The 16,617-nt window shown below is 36.4% G+C and overlaps 1 protein-coding gene across 1 annotated transcript in view; it reads right to left on the bottom strand.

Annotated features, from left to right (window-relative positions):
• RTKN2 (rhotekin 2) overlaps positions 1 to 16,617 on the bottom strand; it is a 70,209-nt gene that overhangs the window by 19,659 nt on the left and 33,933 nt on the right. Inside the window, exons 7-9 of the mRNA XM_039255368.1 lie at positions 12,010 to 12,104; positions 2,123 to 2,229; positions 1,073 to 1,204 (exon numbers count right to left, since the gene is read on the bottom strand). Coding sequence (XP_039111299.1) covers positions 1,073 to 1,204; positions 2,123 to 2,229; positions 12,010 to 12,104 — 334 coding nt within the window. The remainder of the gene's footprint in view (positions 1 to 1,072; positions 1,205 to 2,122; positions 2,230 to 12,009; positions 12,105 to 16,617) is intronic.

Genomic DNA, 16,617 nt, shown 5'->3' with positions numbered 1-16,617 from the left:
AGATTAGCAAACTAGTATCCACATGATTTTCAAGACATTCAACTTGACGTTTTTTCAAAAGATAATTTCAAGTCAGGCAGAACATGTACAGTTAACAGATGTGATGGCTCATATTTTACCAGATACTTCAATTCAACCACTCCAAAAGCAAAAGCAAGCAAAGTAAAACAACTAGAAACAACTAAGTATGGTCTATGGACAGAAAACATGATATTCTGCTCTAGAAATGCCATCACAGTGCTCTAGAGTAGGAATGCCAAGAGGCGCCTGGGTGGCTCAGTCACTTAAGCATCCGACTTGAGCTCAGGTCATGATCTCACAGTTCCTGGGTTCAAGCCCTGCGTCGGGCTCTGTGCTGACAGCTAGCTCAGAGCCTGGAGCCTGTCTTCAGATTCTGTATCTCTCTCTGACCCTCCCCTGCTTGCGCGGTCTCTCTCTGACTCTCAAAAATAAATAAAAAAGCATTAAAAAAAAAAAGTCTCTTTAGAGTAGGAATGCCAAAACAGGGGGCAGGGGGACCCTCTAATAAACACTAGACTGAGGTAATAGATGAAGATAAATTTAAGATCATGGTGTGTGTGTGTGTGTGTGTGTGTGTGTGTGAGAGAGAGAGAGAGAGAGAGAGATCAGGCTTTCCTGTTCTGACAGAAGGTTGGACAACTGCCCATCATTCCCCTAAGAAATCAGGAAGTACACTCAGGAATATCTTTTTATGGGTTCATCTGAATACTAACTTTCTAGAAAAAGCATCACTGTAACATGAGCTAACAGTTTATGTTTATATTATCTCTTAAATAAATTCATGAAAAATTTAAATATCCTGTTAATGTGGAGTTACATTCTCTGCTTTAAAACCTATTTACTGGTATAGATTTCCAATTACTATGTTTTCTTAGGAAATATACTGTATTTCCTTTACCAGATAAGCTCTGTAATAGAAGAAAAATAAGAAGATTAATTTATCTTTATGAACTCACTTTTCTTCATAAGATGGCAATAAGGTAAATTGTATAGAAAAGAACAAACTTTATAAAATGTTATGTCATTATTTTCAAAATAGCATTTTATTTACCTTGTTAACGGACACTACCAAAGCTGGTTCCACTTTGGCTTCAATTTCTTCTGGGGTATAAAAACAATAGAGTTTACCCCCTCTTAAAACACAGTACAACCTTCTCCAACTAATCAGGTTTTCCACCATTTGCTGAAAAAGAGTCAAGCAACCATCAACCTTAATCATTATTTATCATCTTAACATTAAATTCAACAAAATACTTAAATCACCAAAGTTATGTTAGTTTAAAAAAATATTTTAATGTGATAGAGTTACCCATTAATTTAATGTACAATAAGTCAGTAGTCTAAAATCAAAGAGTAAGTTAATATCACAGAAGAAAGGTTTGGAATTCTCAAAAGCATTAAGCAAATGGAGGTAATGATTACCACATAACTTTTACACATATGGAATCATAAATCAATGCAGTTTTAGAAAAGCTAGTCTATTAAAAATTAGTGCTTCAAATTCCACAGCAATCCATCTAATGACTCAAAAAATTATAAAAATAACTCAATACTCAAAATATAATTTTCCCTTACTGTTTGTTCTCAGAATACTGGAAAATGGTGACTCCCCTATAAGAATGCAAATTTCCTTTCCTCTTAATGGAATCTTTTAAGAAAAGGTATTGATTCATTGAAGCCCATAATTAATTATTTACTGCATATAAATAACTATGGTTATAAATAAATCAGGAGTAGGTGGCACAGAAGCAGCTTTGGAAGCCCAGAGGCCTTAAGTGTGCCAAAAGCTGTAGGCCAGGAAGGCCTCCTATCAAAGGTGTGGAGCAGCCCTCATCTGCTTCCACAAGGGGTCCTCTGCTGCAATTATCCCACCACTGCCCTTATGAGGCAGAGGGACCTGGAGATGGCTCCTTAAGCCATCAAAACCACCTTAGACCCCTCCCCTTCCCACCTTCTCACCCCCACTATGCCGAACACTGAGAAAACAGTCATTTAAAGGAAGGCTTTAAAAATAATACTTTTCATTATCAGAAGACTAAACTGCCAGTACATTAAGATCTAGACTGTAGCTATAATTGTAGGATATTTAAAGTCCTCCAACCTGCTGATTAAGAAATCCTGCAAATGCATCCTCAGCCATACAAGCTGGCTGGGCGACTAGTCGGCAGCACATGTTGCCATATAAGGGAAGCCAAAATGAAGACTCCTCTATTTAAACAAGATAGAAAAAAAAAATCAAGTTATAAACATGTTTATCTGAGGTCATAATACATTTCTATTTTTTTTCCTTTTTGAAATTTTTTTGCTTTGTATAAGAACATACATAAAGGTTCATCCTACTCAAATACCAGTGCCATAGTTAATGAAAAAATCAAATATGAGAAAGTAGACAGGACAGGATGATATTAAACTGATAGCTTATAAATGTTTTCACCCAGAATAGATGTGGAACTTTTAGTCTTTTGATCTCTTGTTTGATCTTAAAGTATTTAACAAATGAAGGTAGTTCAGGGCATATAAGTAAACTAATTTAAAATAAAAAACATTCTAATAAAATGATTCTTATATGTCAAATTCTACTTTTTGTTCTGATTTTCATTATAATAGCTAGCAAAGTGATCCTCTGAATATAACATTTCAGAGGACAATTTCAAGATAATACTTTAATAAGCCTCTTGGCCATTCCTCTTCCCCTTCTCTTACTGAACAGTTTAGTTGTAAGTCACTAGGTGGAGCCCACACCCACCGGCACCTGTGCCCAGTGCCGGAGCCAGGCAGGATAGGGAGGGTAAGAGAGCCACCAGGCACCAGGTGTCAGAGCCTGAATGGGCTGAGGAAGATGGACGACATGCGGCACAGCCCATGGGGGATTTCTCTTCAGGGGGTGGCCTGGTGTGGGAAGTCAAGGCCCAAGCAGAGTGATGAGAGTGCCTACATGGTATGGCTGCCCAGTGTGAGGTGTCAGAACCCAAAGAGTAAGGAGAGTGTGCACATTTGGCAGGTGACTCAGCCATGGCAGTCGGAGTCTATGAGCAGCGGGGACACAATCCACACGTTTAGTGACCCAGAAAAGTGTGTCAGAGCCCAGTGAGAAGGGCATCTGAGAATAGAGGCAGTGGGCATGGGGTGTCAGAGCACAGGCCGGCTGAGGAGGGTGTCCACATGAGGTCACGGAGAGGGCAGCCAGGCAGGGGAACTTAAAGCCTGGGGTAAAGGCCTGTGTGAACTGTGTGAGCCTCAGCAAGGAGGGACATGGGACAGGGGCAGCCTAGAATGAGGCTCCAGCAAGGAGAAGAGAGCATCTATTCATGGGAGGTAAAAGAATGGGTGCTTTCAGGAAGACCAATCAAAGAAGAAAATGCATTAAAGGTAACAGAAGATGGATTTCTTCCTGTCAGAAAAAGGAGTTACAAACATGTAGAACGAACTCTGTGCTGTTAGATAAGAACTGGATGCACTGGTATGGACTCACGTTTTCCAACATATAAAGATTAGGAAATACAGAACAAATATATAAGCCTGTGTGCACCTGTGTCCTCTGAGAGGGCCTGTGGAAAGCCACAGTGGTACTCTAACAGTACCACTCTGATAGCAGTGAATACACCTAGAACCCAGATCATGTCTTCTAAATATTATTTCCATCAAAAGGAACCAGCATTCCTCTAAAAAATGACTGATTCCATGACTGGGGCAAGGAAAGTACAGGATGAATCTGAAATACCTTGTTTTATGCCATAAAGCAAGGAAGTACTTGATGAATGATGAGAATATTGTCAAAAAAGACAACAGAACCCTTCTTGAATGTGTTCCCATTGGCCTAATTGGGGAAAACTTGAATCTTAAAACAAGCAATGATATTAACATTCAATAAAATAGGAAAACATGAGCCCATATTGATATAAATAAATGAATAAATTGAAAGATCAGGAAGACATACACTTACATAGTTTCAAGGCACCCCCTTCCTCCACAAAAATATATATTAAAAGTTCTTTCAAAGGGGAAACAAAAGAGACACTTTACAGTAGAGAAGCTGGGCAGACACCACACTAACCAAGTGATCAAAGTAAAAATTACCAGTAATGGGATGAATCAAAATTACACGCCACTTGACAGAAATCAGTAAGAACTCAGGATCACTTCTGTGATATTCCTGCCCAAGATGCATATCCCAAATCTTATCCCAAGAAAACATCAGATAAACCCAAATTTAGGGACCTTTTGCAAAATAACTGACTATGATGCTTAAAAATATCAAGGTTATTGGACCATCTGGGGGTTCAGTTGGTTAACTGACTCTTGATTTCAGCTCAGGTCCTGATCTCATAATTCAGTGGTTCAAGCCCTATGTCAGGCTTTGCACTGACAGCATGGAGCCTGCTAGAATTCTCTGTCTCTTTCTCTGCCCCTTCCCTGCTCTTTTTCTCTCTCTCAAAATAAATAAATAAACATTATAAAAAAAATTTTAATGTGAAGGTTATGAATGCCAGGAAAAGACAGAATTTGAAATGGTGCAATTTGAAAGAAACTAAAAGAAGCATGATAATCAAATGCAATGGATGATTCTGCACTGGATCCTTCTGTCATAAAACATTATTGGGACAGTGAGCAACACTTTATTTTATAGAGATTGATGATTAAATGGTAGTAATGTGCTAACATTCATTTACTGACTTGGATAGTGGTAGTGATGTAACTAATGTCCTATTAGTAGGAAATCTATATTAACATATTTGATGGCAATGGAGAATCATGTAAACTGCTCTCATATTTTTTTGGGAAAAAGATCTTGACATTTAACTTGTAACTTTTCTGTAAGTTTGCAATTGTTTCAAAAAGTTCTTTCAAACTTTCAAAAAACATTAAGATACTCCTTTAATGTAGTGTGTAAGTAGGCATATAGCCTTCACATCTGCATGGAAAGAAAGCATTGCATAATTTACTCTGTATATCAGGGTATAAGTAAAAACCCAATATGTGGCCCTTCCCCCACAATGGAACACACAAAAATGATTTTCAAAGTTTTCACTGCATCCCTGTTGGTAATACCCATAAAATCGCTAGCCATTGATTGTTATGGTTATTGACACAAAAGTCTTAATACCTCTGGAAAATAAAACATTTTTTGGTAAAAATACTATTATATATAGATACCATACCAAGGTTTGGTACATCAGTTACATGAAAAAGATGTGCCTAAATAAAGTATACAAAGGAAAACAAAAAAAAATTTTAACAACCTGCCTGCTCATTATTAAGAGTAGAGCACAACAAATTGTCTGGGACTGTTCAAATCTGTTTATTAATATCTTGGTAAAGCTGCTATCTTTCAGAAATAAGGGTTTGACCTCGGAGAAATAAATGCATAAATAGAACACAGGCAATGATTCTAAAACACAGGCATAAATAAATAGATACAGGAGAAGTTCCTTTTCTAAAACAGGCAGGAAATGAAATAAAAATTCTATAAAAGCAGGCATCTGAGTAAAACATCTGAACTCAACTTTGTGATTTATGAATTTAAACTTTGAAAGCAAATTTCTTTATGTAGCAATCCTAGATTTATAGATGGCTTATGTTCTAAATATCTGTAAGCTAGTTATTTTTAAGCTAGGATGCACTTTGTTAAAAAATAGAATCATAAATGATGATTAGTTTTTCAGACAAGTTCATAAAGTTTGTCTAATCACTAATGTATCCTGGAAACTACCACTTTTAACAATGTGCTTCTCCAGTAAAATTTAGATTTCTCCAGTAAAGTTTAGATTTCATAGTATGTAGAGAAAAATAATTTCCTTCTGATGACAGTCCTTGGAAAGGGATACTAGATATAGAATTCATTTTTCTGCAGACCCCTTGCCATCTACTCTGTAATCACCTGTCCCTTCTGACCAAGGTCTCTTTACAGCTGACGACCACTGTGGAAGAAGCAGTCTCTGACAAGAAACATGACATCCATCTAGTCATTTAACCCAGCTGAGGACTAAGTCTTCATGTTTAAAAATACTACCCATCTTAAGTAGGAGGGTTGTGAAAATCAAATAATGTGGAAATGGCATCTATCATGGTGTCTGTCACATAGCGGCTTCCCATCATTTCACATCCAGGGCAGTCTCACTCCCCAGATCATGCCCTTTCCATTTTCAGTGATGTCTCCATCCCTGCACAACATATCTAATCCAAATACTTAATTCTTCTTTTCTAACCAAGGGTGACATTAGGACAAGATGAAATGAAACCGGAAGTGAAAAAAAGCAATTTGACTTTCCACTACTTAAAGATTTTATCTAATTCATTTGCAGTTTCAAATGGGGAACAAAATGGTGTTTGAAATTGACAGCAACAACAAAAACAAAACAGGCAAGGGAAAGAATCCAGATAACATCTTAGTTCCCTGTGAGTCAATCTTCACAGTATGGTTTCATTGTTTTATAAAAAGAATAAAAATTTCTTGATGATGAAGATACCATTTTAGCTTTTCCTTTCAATTATCAGGAATAATAAAACTGCGTTATAAATTTTAGAAAATATAGTCACTTCCTATCGTCTTTACAGACACTGACAAAACTTTATTCAGGAAAACCCAACGTATTAACATAGATTTATATTAATGCATAAATTTGATGGTGGCTTTTTTTCCTGCATAAAATTGTTTCCTTTAAATTAGAATATTTCTTTTTTTTCCAAATAGGACTGATTTACAAGATTTTAATTCACCACACATTCTAGGAATATAACTACTACAAAGAGTTAGGCACATGGGTTATTGTTTCTTTAACTTTCTTCTGTGGAGTCCACAAGCCCCAGTGCCCACAGTTTTGGGTGTTAGTGTTCTTTTTTTCTTTTCTTTTTTTTTTATAGTTTATTGTCAAGTTGGTTTCCATATAACACCCAGTGCTCATCCCCACAAGTGCCCTCCTCCATGCCCATCACCCCCCTTCTAGCACAGGTCTTCTCACAATCTTTAGTCTGTGAGTCTGTATTGAATTTCTCTAAAAAAAGAGCCATACCACATAGGGTCCATGCGGATCTACCCATGAGTATTTTATTGAATAAGAATCTAGTAATATCTTACAGAACACTGAAGACAACTGAGGAATCACTGCTAAAATTAATGCTTCCTTTATAAACTGTATTCTTTTCCACAACTTTGCAGGCGATTTGGTTGAAAGAATGGGGCCTTTCATCATCAATTCCATTATGCATACATGGATAGTATTTTGAGTCTTTAGGTGCTTTAATCATCATCCCTGACCAGAAAGCATAGCAGAATACAGCCTGTCCTGGATTATTTAAAGTCTGGCTCACCCACTTTCTAGCTACATGACCTAGCATGCTATGTCCTCTAGGCTGCAATTTGCCCATCTGTAAAGTGTACATGACGATAAAATGAAGAACTTGTGAAGGTCACAGAACTAGCCTGTGCTGGAACCAGAATCTGAGTCCAAGGCTGATGACACCACAGTCCACACCACTAATCACTTCATGGTAATGCTTCCTTTACAGATACATCCCACAGACACTAGGAATGAAAACTGCTTAAAAGTGTTTACTTATTTACATTTTATTGAGGTAAAAACACCTAACAGAAGATTTATCCTCTTAACAGATTTTTTTTAGTTTATTTAGAGAGAAAAAGCACATGTACAAAAGAGCAAGGGACAGGCAGAGGGAGAAGCAGAGAGAGAATCCCAAGCAGACTCTGCACTATCAGCAGAGTCCAATGCGGCGTTTAAACTCACAATCTGTGAGATCATGACCTGAGTCAAAATCAAGAGTCGGACACTCAACCAACTGAGCCACCCAGGCGCCTCTCGTCTTAACAGATTTTTAAATGCACAATACGTATAGCAGGTCGTATAGCAGGTCTCTAGAACCTATTCATCTTGCATACCTGAAATTTTATACCTGTTAATTAGCAACTCCTTTCCCCCGGTAAGTGCAATTCTACCCTGTGCTTCTTTGAATTTGCCTATGTAGACACCTCACATAAGGGGAACCATAAAGGGTCCTTCTGTGACCGGCTATTCCAGTAAGCGTGATGTTCTCAAGGGGCATCCATGTTGTCACATATTGCAGAATTTCCTTCTTTTTCAAAGCTGAATATTTCCTAGAACACTGTCTGACATATAACAGACACTCAACATATGATGGCAATATTGATAATTCCAGAAAACTGACACAAGTTGAAATGACAATAAACTTCATCTACCAGATTTTGTGATAAAATTGGTAATGTTAACACTACTGCAGACTTCAAATTTTGAGTAAGGAGATTGTGCAGACCAATCTTCCCACTGAAAACTACTGAAAATGCTGTATCAAATTTATTTAAAATTTCTTCCAAGAGCAACAAAAAGGTAACAAGACCAGTACAAATCTGATAAGAACCAGTGAGTTAAGTGAGCACAGACGCTGTGTTTGTCCTGAGAGCATTTGCCAATCCCAGCAAGTCTGAGTTTATGATTTAATGATCCTGCAAGATGAGGAAGCTGAACAGAAGTCAAAGTCTAGGGCCTGAAAAATGTAACTGGTTTAATGGGAGATCCTCCCCCTGCTAGGCTGATATCCCAAAGGAACCACCAACAGGGTGGAGGTGAACCAGAAATGAACCAGCCTTGCTGCCTAGGATTCTCAGTACCTAGAAGTGGGGATAAAAGAGGTCCAGAAAAACTCAGACATGATCTTTGGATAAAGTGGGCCCCGAATGATAGTTCCTCCAGGTGCCTGCATCAATTCATTCCTGTATGTAAACTTTTAATTTTAATGACAAGTGTATGAAGATAACCCAAAATGCAAGGAATTGAGGCATCATGAGAACTGTAGGAAAAAAACAATAGCAATATACTATCCATCTGAATTATTAGTCACAGGCTATGAAACAGCAATGCATGCTCTTCACCAAAAATCTGAAAGATAACATTGACAACGCATGCAGGAAGCACATCCTAAATTTAGGTAGCAAACAGGGAGGATAAAGTGAGACCATCGACACGGGTTTAACAGGCAAGCTGGGAGAAAAGAGAATGGAGCAGAGGCTCTCTGAATGGAAAACTGAGATTTTGCCCAGACACCAATCAGTACTTTCAACAAGTTAAAGGAGTTCCTAAAGCAGCATAAATAAAATTAAATTCTGCACCTATATCATAATGAAACTTCACAAAACCAAAGGTAAAGGGAAAAGAAAGCTACCTTAACAAAAGTGACACACTGACATGATTTTCAACAGCTGGTAAAAGAAGCCAAAAGATAGTGGAATTATATCTTTAACATTCAAAAAGAAAAAACAAAAACTGTCAAAATTCTATATCCTATAAAAATATCTTTCAAGAATAAAGCAAAAAAGAGTCATCTTCAAACATAAGAACAAAGGTGTATGATATCAGTGGAACATAGTAAAAGAAATTCTTAAGGATTATACCTCAAGCATAAGAAAAATGATCCCAGATGTAAGGTATTAGATACAAGTAGTGCACAAAAACTTTAGGTAAACCTAAGTAAATATAAAATGTATAAAACATCTTGTGAAATTAAAAATCAAATAGAACTCTAATGTATAACAATAGCACACAGGTCAGAGAAATTGTTTAACTGTTCTAAAATCCTTGCACTGTCTAAGAAAAAGGTAAAACTATCTCTTTTTTTTTAAAGCTTATTTATTGTGTGTGAGAAAGAGAGAGAGCACGTGCGTGATGTGGGGCTCAATCACATGGACTGTGAAATCATGACATGAGCCAAAATCAACAGTTGGACACATAATCGACTGAGCCACTCAGGCACCCTGTAAAACTATCTTTTAATTTTAGACTTTAACATATACGATTAATGCCATTTCTAGAAGTGCTATTAGAAGTAATTTCTAAAAGATGAGAAAAAGAATTACAACTTAACTTCAAACAAGGAAAAACTGAAATGATGAAACTATCAATCCTTTAAAAAGTCAGGAAAGAACAGAAAAGCCACCATGAAATATATTAAGACTCAACAGCAAACACAGGATATGATGGCAGATTTAAACATAAATATTTAATATCATACAATATGGGTTATAAACTATTTGGTATCAAATGCAAAATGACTAAATACTCCATTAAAAAACACAAAGACTGTCAAACTGGATAAAAATTAAAATCCAGTATATAATGCTGTTTGAAGAGACATAGCTACAATATAAAGATAAGAAAAGCTTGAGGTAAAAGAGTAGAAGAAAATGCACCATTTAAAAATTGTGTATCAAATAGTAAAGGCTCAAATAATATAAAGCAAAAATAGACATAACTATGAGAACTAGAAAATCTACAATCACAGCAGATTTTATCAGACTTCTCACAGTAATTAATAGGACTACAATAATTATTTCTAACAAATAACTAGAATATATAGAACAGACCACTGAATAAAAAAAAACCAACAAGCCTACTGCAAGAATGATAATAAAAAGACAGAGAACATGCAAAACGCCAGTATCAGGTGGAAAGGAGAAACATCACTACAGGTGCTGGAGAAATTCAATAAAGCTATCATGAAAAAATTAATGCTTATAAACCTGAAATTTTAGATTAAATATACACATATGTATAAAAATATAACTTACCAAAACTGATTCAAGAAACTATAAACCTAAAGAACCCTGTAACTATTAAAAGTAACTGAATGAGTTATATAGTGATATAATCATATAATGAAATACTATAAGAAATAAGATATACACATACCGAATGAACAAAAACCAAGTCACTAAGAAGACATAATGTGATTTTATCCATATAAAATTCAAACACAGAAAAAAATAAACTATATTATTTAGAGAAGCACACAGAGGTGGTAAAACCAAAAATAAATTCAAGGAAGTGAATACCATAAAAACTAGGGCACATTTACACCTAGAATAAGTAAGAAGAAGTAATGATGGCAATGTTCTTTCTGGACGTGAAAACAGTTATGCATATATTCATCTCATAATTATTTGTTACATTGTACATTCACATTTTAAGAACTCTTCTCTTTTTTAATGTAAGTTTTATTTTTTTGTAAGTTTTTCAATGTTTTATTTACTTTTGAGACAGAGCATGAGTAGGGGAAGGGCAGAGAGAGAGGGAGACAAAGAATCCAAAGACAGGCTCCAGGATCTGAGCTATCAGCACAGAGCCCAATGTGGGGCTCGAACCCATGAACCGTGAGATCATGACCTGAACTGAAGTTGGATGCTTAACGACCTGAGCCACCCAGGTGCCCCTATGTAAGTTTTAGTGCAAAACTTAAAAAATATTGTTGTAAAATCATCTATCTCATCAGTACAGAGCCACCATCCTCATAACAATAAGTACAACTAAGGTAGTACATAATTTTGTATATTCTGCTTCAGAAAATGGACAAAATAAACGACCCAAGTTATATTTCCAAACTACTTTACCATTACCACTCTATACTGCTCCTCATAGATAAAATAATCAGGAAGAATGGAGAATGCTCATGCTAAATTTTACAAACCTTTCTAATTGTTTAAGTCCCTTCTTCACCTTCCTATATTATTTTTTTTCAATAAACTACATCTACCAATATCATCCAGAGATAAAACAGTTAATATTAATTTAGCCCTATATCCTATCTCCTATATCCTCTGTTTCTACCAGCATAAGGGTTGGCTTCCTCAATTTCAACTTTAAAAATAAGATAGGTCTTTGATAGCCAACTAGAAGGGTATTGAAGTAATCAATTTCAAGTCTAAGACAAGGATCTAGAATACACAAAACCTTTCTGTTCTCACTAAGCTAGCCTCACAAACAAATCTCTGGCAAATGGCATTAAGAAAACATAAAATTTTTTTCTCTTTTGGGGAAACGGAATGAACATATTAGAAAGAACCTACAGAATCATGCATGCCTACATTAGATAAGCCAACAACCACTGCAGAGGAGCATATTAAAATTAGGAAGTATTACTGCCACAACATTATCTATTGACATAACATACATAGAGTGTACTCACCATTTCCATTAATGGACAGATTATGTGTCTTGAAGCTATCCTCAGCACTTTCCAAGGTCAGAGTAGTATGAGCTAGCAAATTATATTTTGTACCCCTAATAATAGAGAGAAAGAAGACATGCCTTAAGTATTTTAGTATATTTTCTACTACATAAATATTTAGATGTTCAACAACAGAAAATATACAACCTGACTAAAAACCAGGCAAAGATCTTGAATAGACATTTCTCCAAAGAAGATATACAAATGGCCTATAAAAACATGAAAATATGCCCAAGATCATGAATCATTAGGAAAATGCAAAGCAAAACCTACAATGAGAGGTTCATTGTAATGGTTTCACATCCATTAGTATATGTTTTATTAAAAACAACGAAATAAAATAGAAAATAAGAAGTGTTGGGTAGGATGTAGACAAACTGGAACCTTTGTGCATTGCTGATAAGAAAGTGAAATGCTGCAGCCACTATGGAAAATGGTAAGGTGGTTCCTCGAAAAATTAGAAACAGAATTACCATATGACCCAGGAATTACACTTCTGGGCATATACCCAAAAGAAGTTAAAGTAGGGACACAAATGGATATATGTACACCTGTATAAATAGCAGCATTGCTCACAATAGCCAAGTAGTAGAAGAAGGGCAATTGTCCATTCAAAGAATTAAAGAATAAACAAAATGTGATACATACATACAATGGAATATTATTCAGCCTTAAAAACGGAAGGAAATTCTGACACATTCTACAAGAAGGATTAACCTTGAAGACTATTATGCTAAGTGAAATAAGCCAATCACAAAAGGACAAATACTGCTTGATTCTACATGTAAAGCCCCTAGAACGGGTCAATTCATAAAAACAAAAAGTAGAGGTAAAGGTTGTCAGTGGCTGGATGGAAGGGGATCGGAGTATGATTGTTTATGGGGTACAGAATTTCAGTTTGGAAAGATAAAAAAAGTTCTAGAGATGGATGGTGGAATGGTTGTACAACCCTGTGAATGCACTTAATGCCATTTAACTACACACTTAAAAATGGTTAAAATGGTAAATTTTATGTTATATATATTTAACCACAATAAAAAATGAAAAATATATTTAGATATTATAGATGACAGATTACAAACATAAATGAATTATCAACTTAGCATGTTTATCTCTTTACACTATTTTATCTTATAAAAATCTGCAAGGTATTTGGTTTAACTCACAAATGTTTCTCAGGAAGATCTCCATTCATTCAAAAATATTAACTGAATACCTAATATGTGCCAAGTCCTATGCAAGGTGATGGGACATTAATGATAAACAGGACTCAGTATTACATTCTGATGCAAGGGGGAGAGAAAAAAAAAAGAACAAGCAAAGGGATAAATAAAACATTGGCATTTGTAAATTATAATGCAACATTTTCTATGAAACAAAGGAGTAAGAAATCTGAGGAGACCTGTTAAGAAAGAGAAACAGGAAAGGACCCTCTGAGGGGTAATGGTTATAACCTCATAAAACGATGGAGCTAAGCTAAGAATGTGGGAAAACATTCCAGACAGAAAGGGTTGTAAGTAGAGCAGTGTGGCTGGGGCATAGGGAGTTCACAGGAAACACCACCCTACTTGACCCAAGATCAGAGGTACAGGCAAGGATTAGATAGCTGGGACTTTGCTGTGAGCCTTGGAAGAAGGGTGGACTTGATTCCAAGTAGAATAGGAAGTCACTGGAGAAGGTTAAGAAGGAGGGAGTGATGGGATCAGATTCACATTTACTTCCTGGAGTTTACCAACTTCAAAGATTTGGGGTTTTCATCCATCATATGGGAGAATGGAGGACTTCATTACCAATTCCATTTTTTTCCCATTATAGTTCCTTGATGCTACTTGTGTTAAAATAGTACTCTTGCCAAAGTATCTAAAAATTCTGATGATAAATTTCATACCCTGGTACCTCGTGGTGATAAAAAGTACATTTTTATTCAATAATAATTATATTTTCTGTGCTAGCAACCTTAATTTTATTTCAAGACTTTCCTTGGTTTAATTATTTTCCAAAGCAGTAAAACTTCAACATTCAAAACATCAGAAAGCATGTTAAATTGAGACAAACTTTGTAGAAGAGAAGCATTGGGTAGGAATTTTTATTGTATCAGGTGATATGTTTCATAAACTTTCTTCATCTCTTACTAAATCTTTAATAGAATCTCTACTACAGAGAAAAAGTATGTATACATGTAAGGGTGCAATGCATACTCTGCAGAACATTACTCCCTTGGATAAACAGTTCTTGGTTTATTTTTTCTCCAGTTTTATTGAGAAATAATTGAAATACTTTACTAAGTACAGCATGATGGTTTGATTTATCTTGATTTTTAATATACAACCACCATAGACTAGAAATATCTCTCAATATCCAATGTCTTTCATCAGTGTTTATAAAAGAAAATTTATGTTTCTGTTTCTGAAACTCAACAAAAATTTTTTAACAAAACAACACAGGACTAATATTTCAAGGTACATTCTGAATACAATTGGTATAATGTCAGACTCATACGGAAACTTCTGGAAAAGTTCACTTGGCACTAAAAAATCTCCACTGTTGGAAGAGCTAAAAGGCACCAGCCTCGTACTCAGTGTGACCATTCTCTGCTATTACTCACTTATCCTGGGTTTCTATAGTCCTTCCATAGTTAGCTCTTATTTTTCCCTAGTGTTATACAATGATCCTCCCCCCCAAAAATTGAGAAAGTATTAGAGAAAACTGTGGAAAGCATTTCAGAACAATTGTTACAATGGAAGAGCAAACATTACTGTGCACAAACCGCCTACTAACAATCCCTAATTGTCTAGTGATCAGGGTCCAATATATTAAGCATTATCTCAACGTGATAATTTGTCACTGATATACAAGTTTTACAGAACTGCATTATAACTACTCCCACCTGGAATAAGGGGAAATAGACTCCCTATTAGCATTTTAGTGCAGTGTGTTATCTTCAGGAGCAGCTGACTGTCAATAAGAAGGTAAGTGATACAAGTGAAGAGATGCCAGGTGTGTCTGACAAACACACCCAGGGTGGCTGGAGTACAATGAAGGAGGAGAGGTGATGTCCGAAAGGTAAGTAGGGGGCAGACCCTGTACATGACAGTTCTTTGTAGGGCATCAGAAAGACACTGGATTTTATCCTGAGTGAGATGTGAAGCAAATGGTAGGTTTTGAGCAGAGGCATCTGCTATGATCTGACGTGCATTTTTAAATGATATCTCTGGCTGCCATGTGGAGAACAGATCACAAGGACCTACACTGGTAGCGGGTGAGCCTGTGAGAAGTGGCAATATTCTTCATATATTTTTAAAGTTGACCCAGTGTGGACATGGGATGTGAAAGGGAAAAAAAAAGAGCTGAAAACAATTCCAAGGCTTTTGGCCTGAGAACAAAAAACTCGAACTGTTGGTAACTGCAGTGAGGCTGACTGGAAGAAGACTAGACATGGGAAGTGAGAGTTTAGTTGTGGATAAGTCAAGTTGAAAATTGTTTTAGGGGACGTCTGGGTGGTTTCGTCGGTTAAGCATCTGACTTCGGCTCAGGTCATGATCTCACAGTTCATGGGTTTGAGCCCCGTGTCGGGCTCTGTGCTGACAGCCAGCTCAGAGCCGGGAGCCAGTCTTCAGATTCCATGTCTCCCTCTCTCTCTGACCCTCCCCTGCTCATGCTGTCTCTATCTCTCTCTCAAAAATAAATTTTTAAAAAAAATTTTTTAAAAAGAAAATTGATTTAGATGTGTAAATGGGCTACAGGGTAGGAAGCTGGATATACAAATCTGGAGTTACGAGGTAAAAAAAAAGTAATGAAGAATTAAATTTGGGAGTTACCAGTACACAAATGAAATTTAATTAAAGTTATAAAGTCAACTGAAGTCCAAGGACTGAATACTGAGACACACTTCATAATTTCAGATTAAGCTGAAGAGCAATGAACAAAGGAGACAGGTGAGGAACAGTCGCAGGTAGAAGAAAAACCAGAGAAATGGTCTCCTAGAGGGCAAGTTAACAGAGGTAACATGACGAAAACTGACTTAAGTGGTCTAAGAATAAGAGGTGAGGAAGTGGACATTAGGTATATAGAAAACTCTTTTCTGTAAAGGATAGCTGTGAAATGTGGCAACAGGTATATGTTTGTAGCCATGATGCAGTAAAAGAAAAGTTGACGGTGTGGGGGAATGGGGTACATGTGCAAGACCTGACTTCTGAGTGGTTCACAAGATGTGATCTAGTGTGCAAGAAGGTGGCCTTAGATGAGGCAAACAATTCCCAAGGAAGGAAAGCAGCAGATAAAGACACAGATGCAGATAGGCTGCTAGACTGGGGAGATAGAGGATATGCAAAGTTCTCTCCTGATGGCTTCATCAGGGTCAGTGACATGTGAGACAAAGTCATCAGCTTTGAATGAGCAGAGAGGAAGGGAACTGGAGGCTTCAGAAGAGAGAGCAATATTATGGGAAATACTTTCACTGAAGAGAGGTAAAGTGGAAGTTATGGAAACTTAGTAGGATTGCTCAGTCATATTGAGAACTCACTCAAGGTTACTAATCGTATGTCTAAAGTGAAACCAGTCACTAGG

Source organism: Hyaena hyaena, unplaced genomic scaffold, assembly GCF_003009895.1.
Source record: "Hyaena hyaena isolate Hyena2069 unplaced genomic scaffold, ASM300989v1 scaffold_522, whole genome shotgun sequence".
Taxonomy (NCBI): domain Eukaryota; kingdom Metazoa; phylum Chordata; class Mammalia; order Carnivora; family Hyaenidae; genus Hyaena; species Hyaena hyaena.
This window is presented reverse-complemented; position numbering and strand designations above follow the sequence as displayed.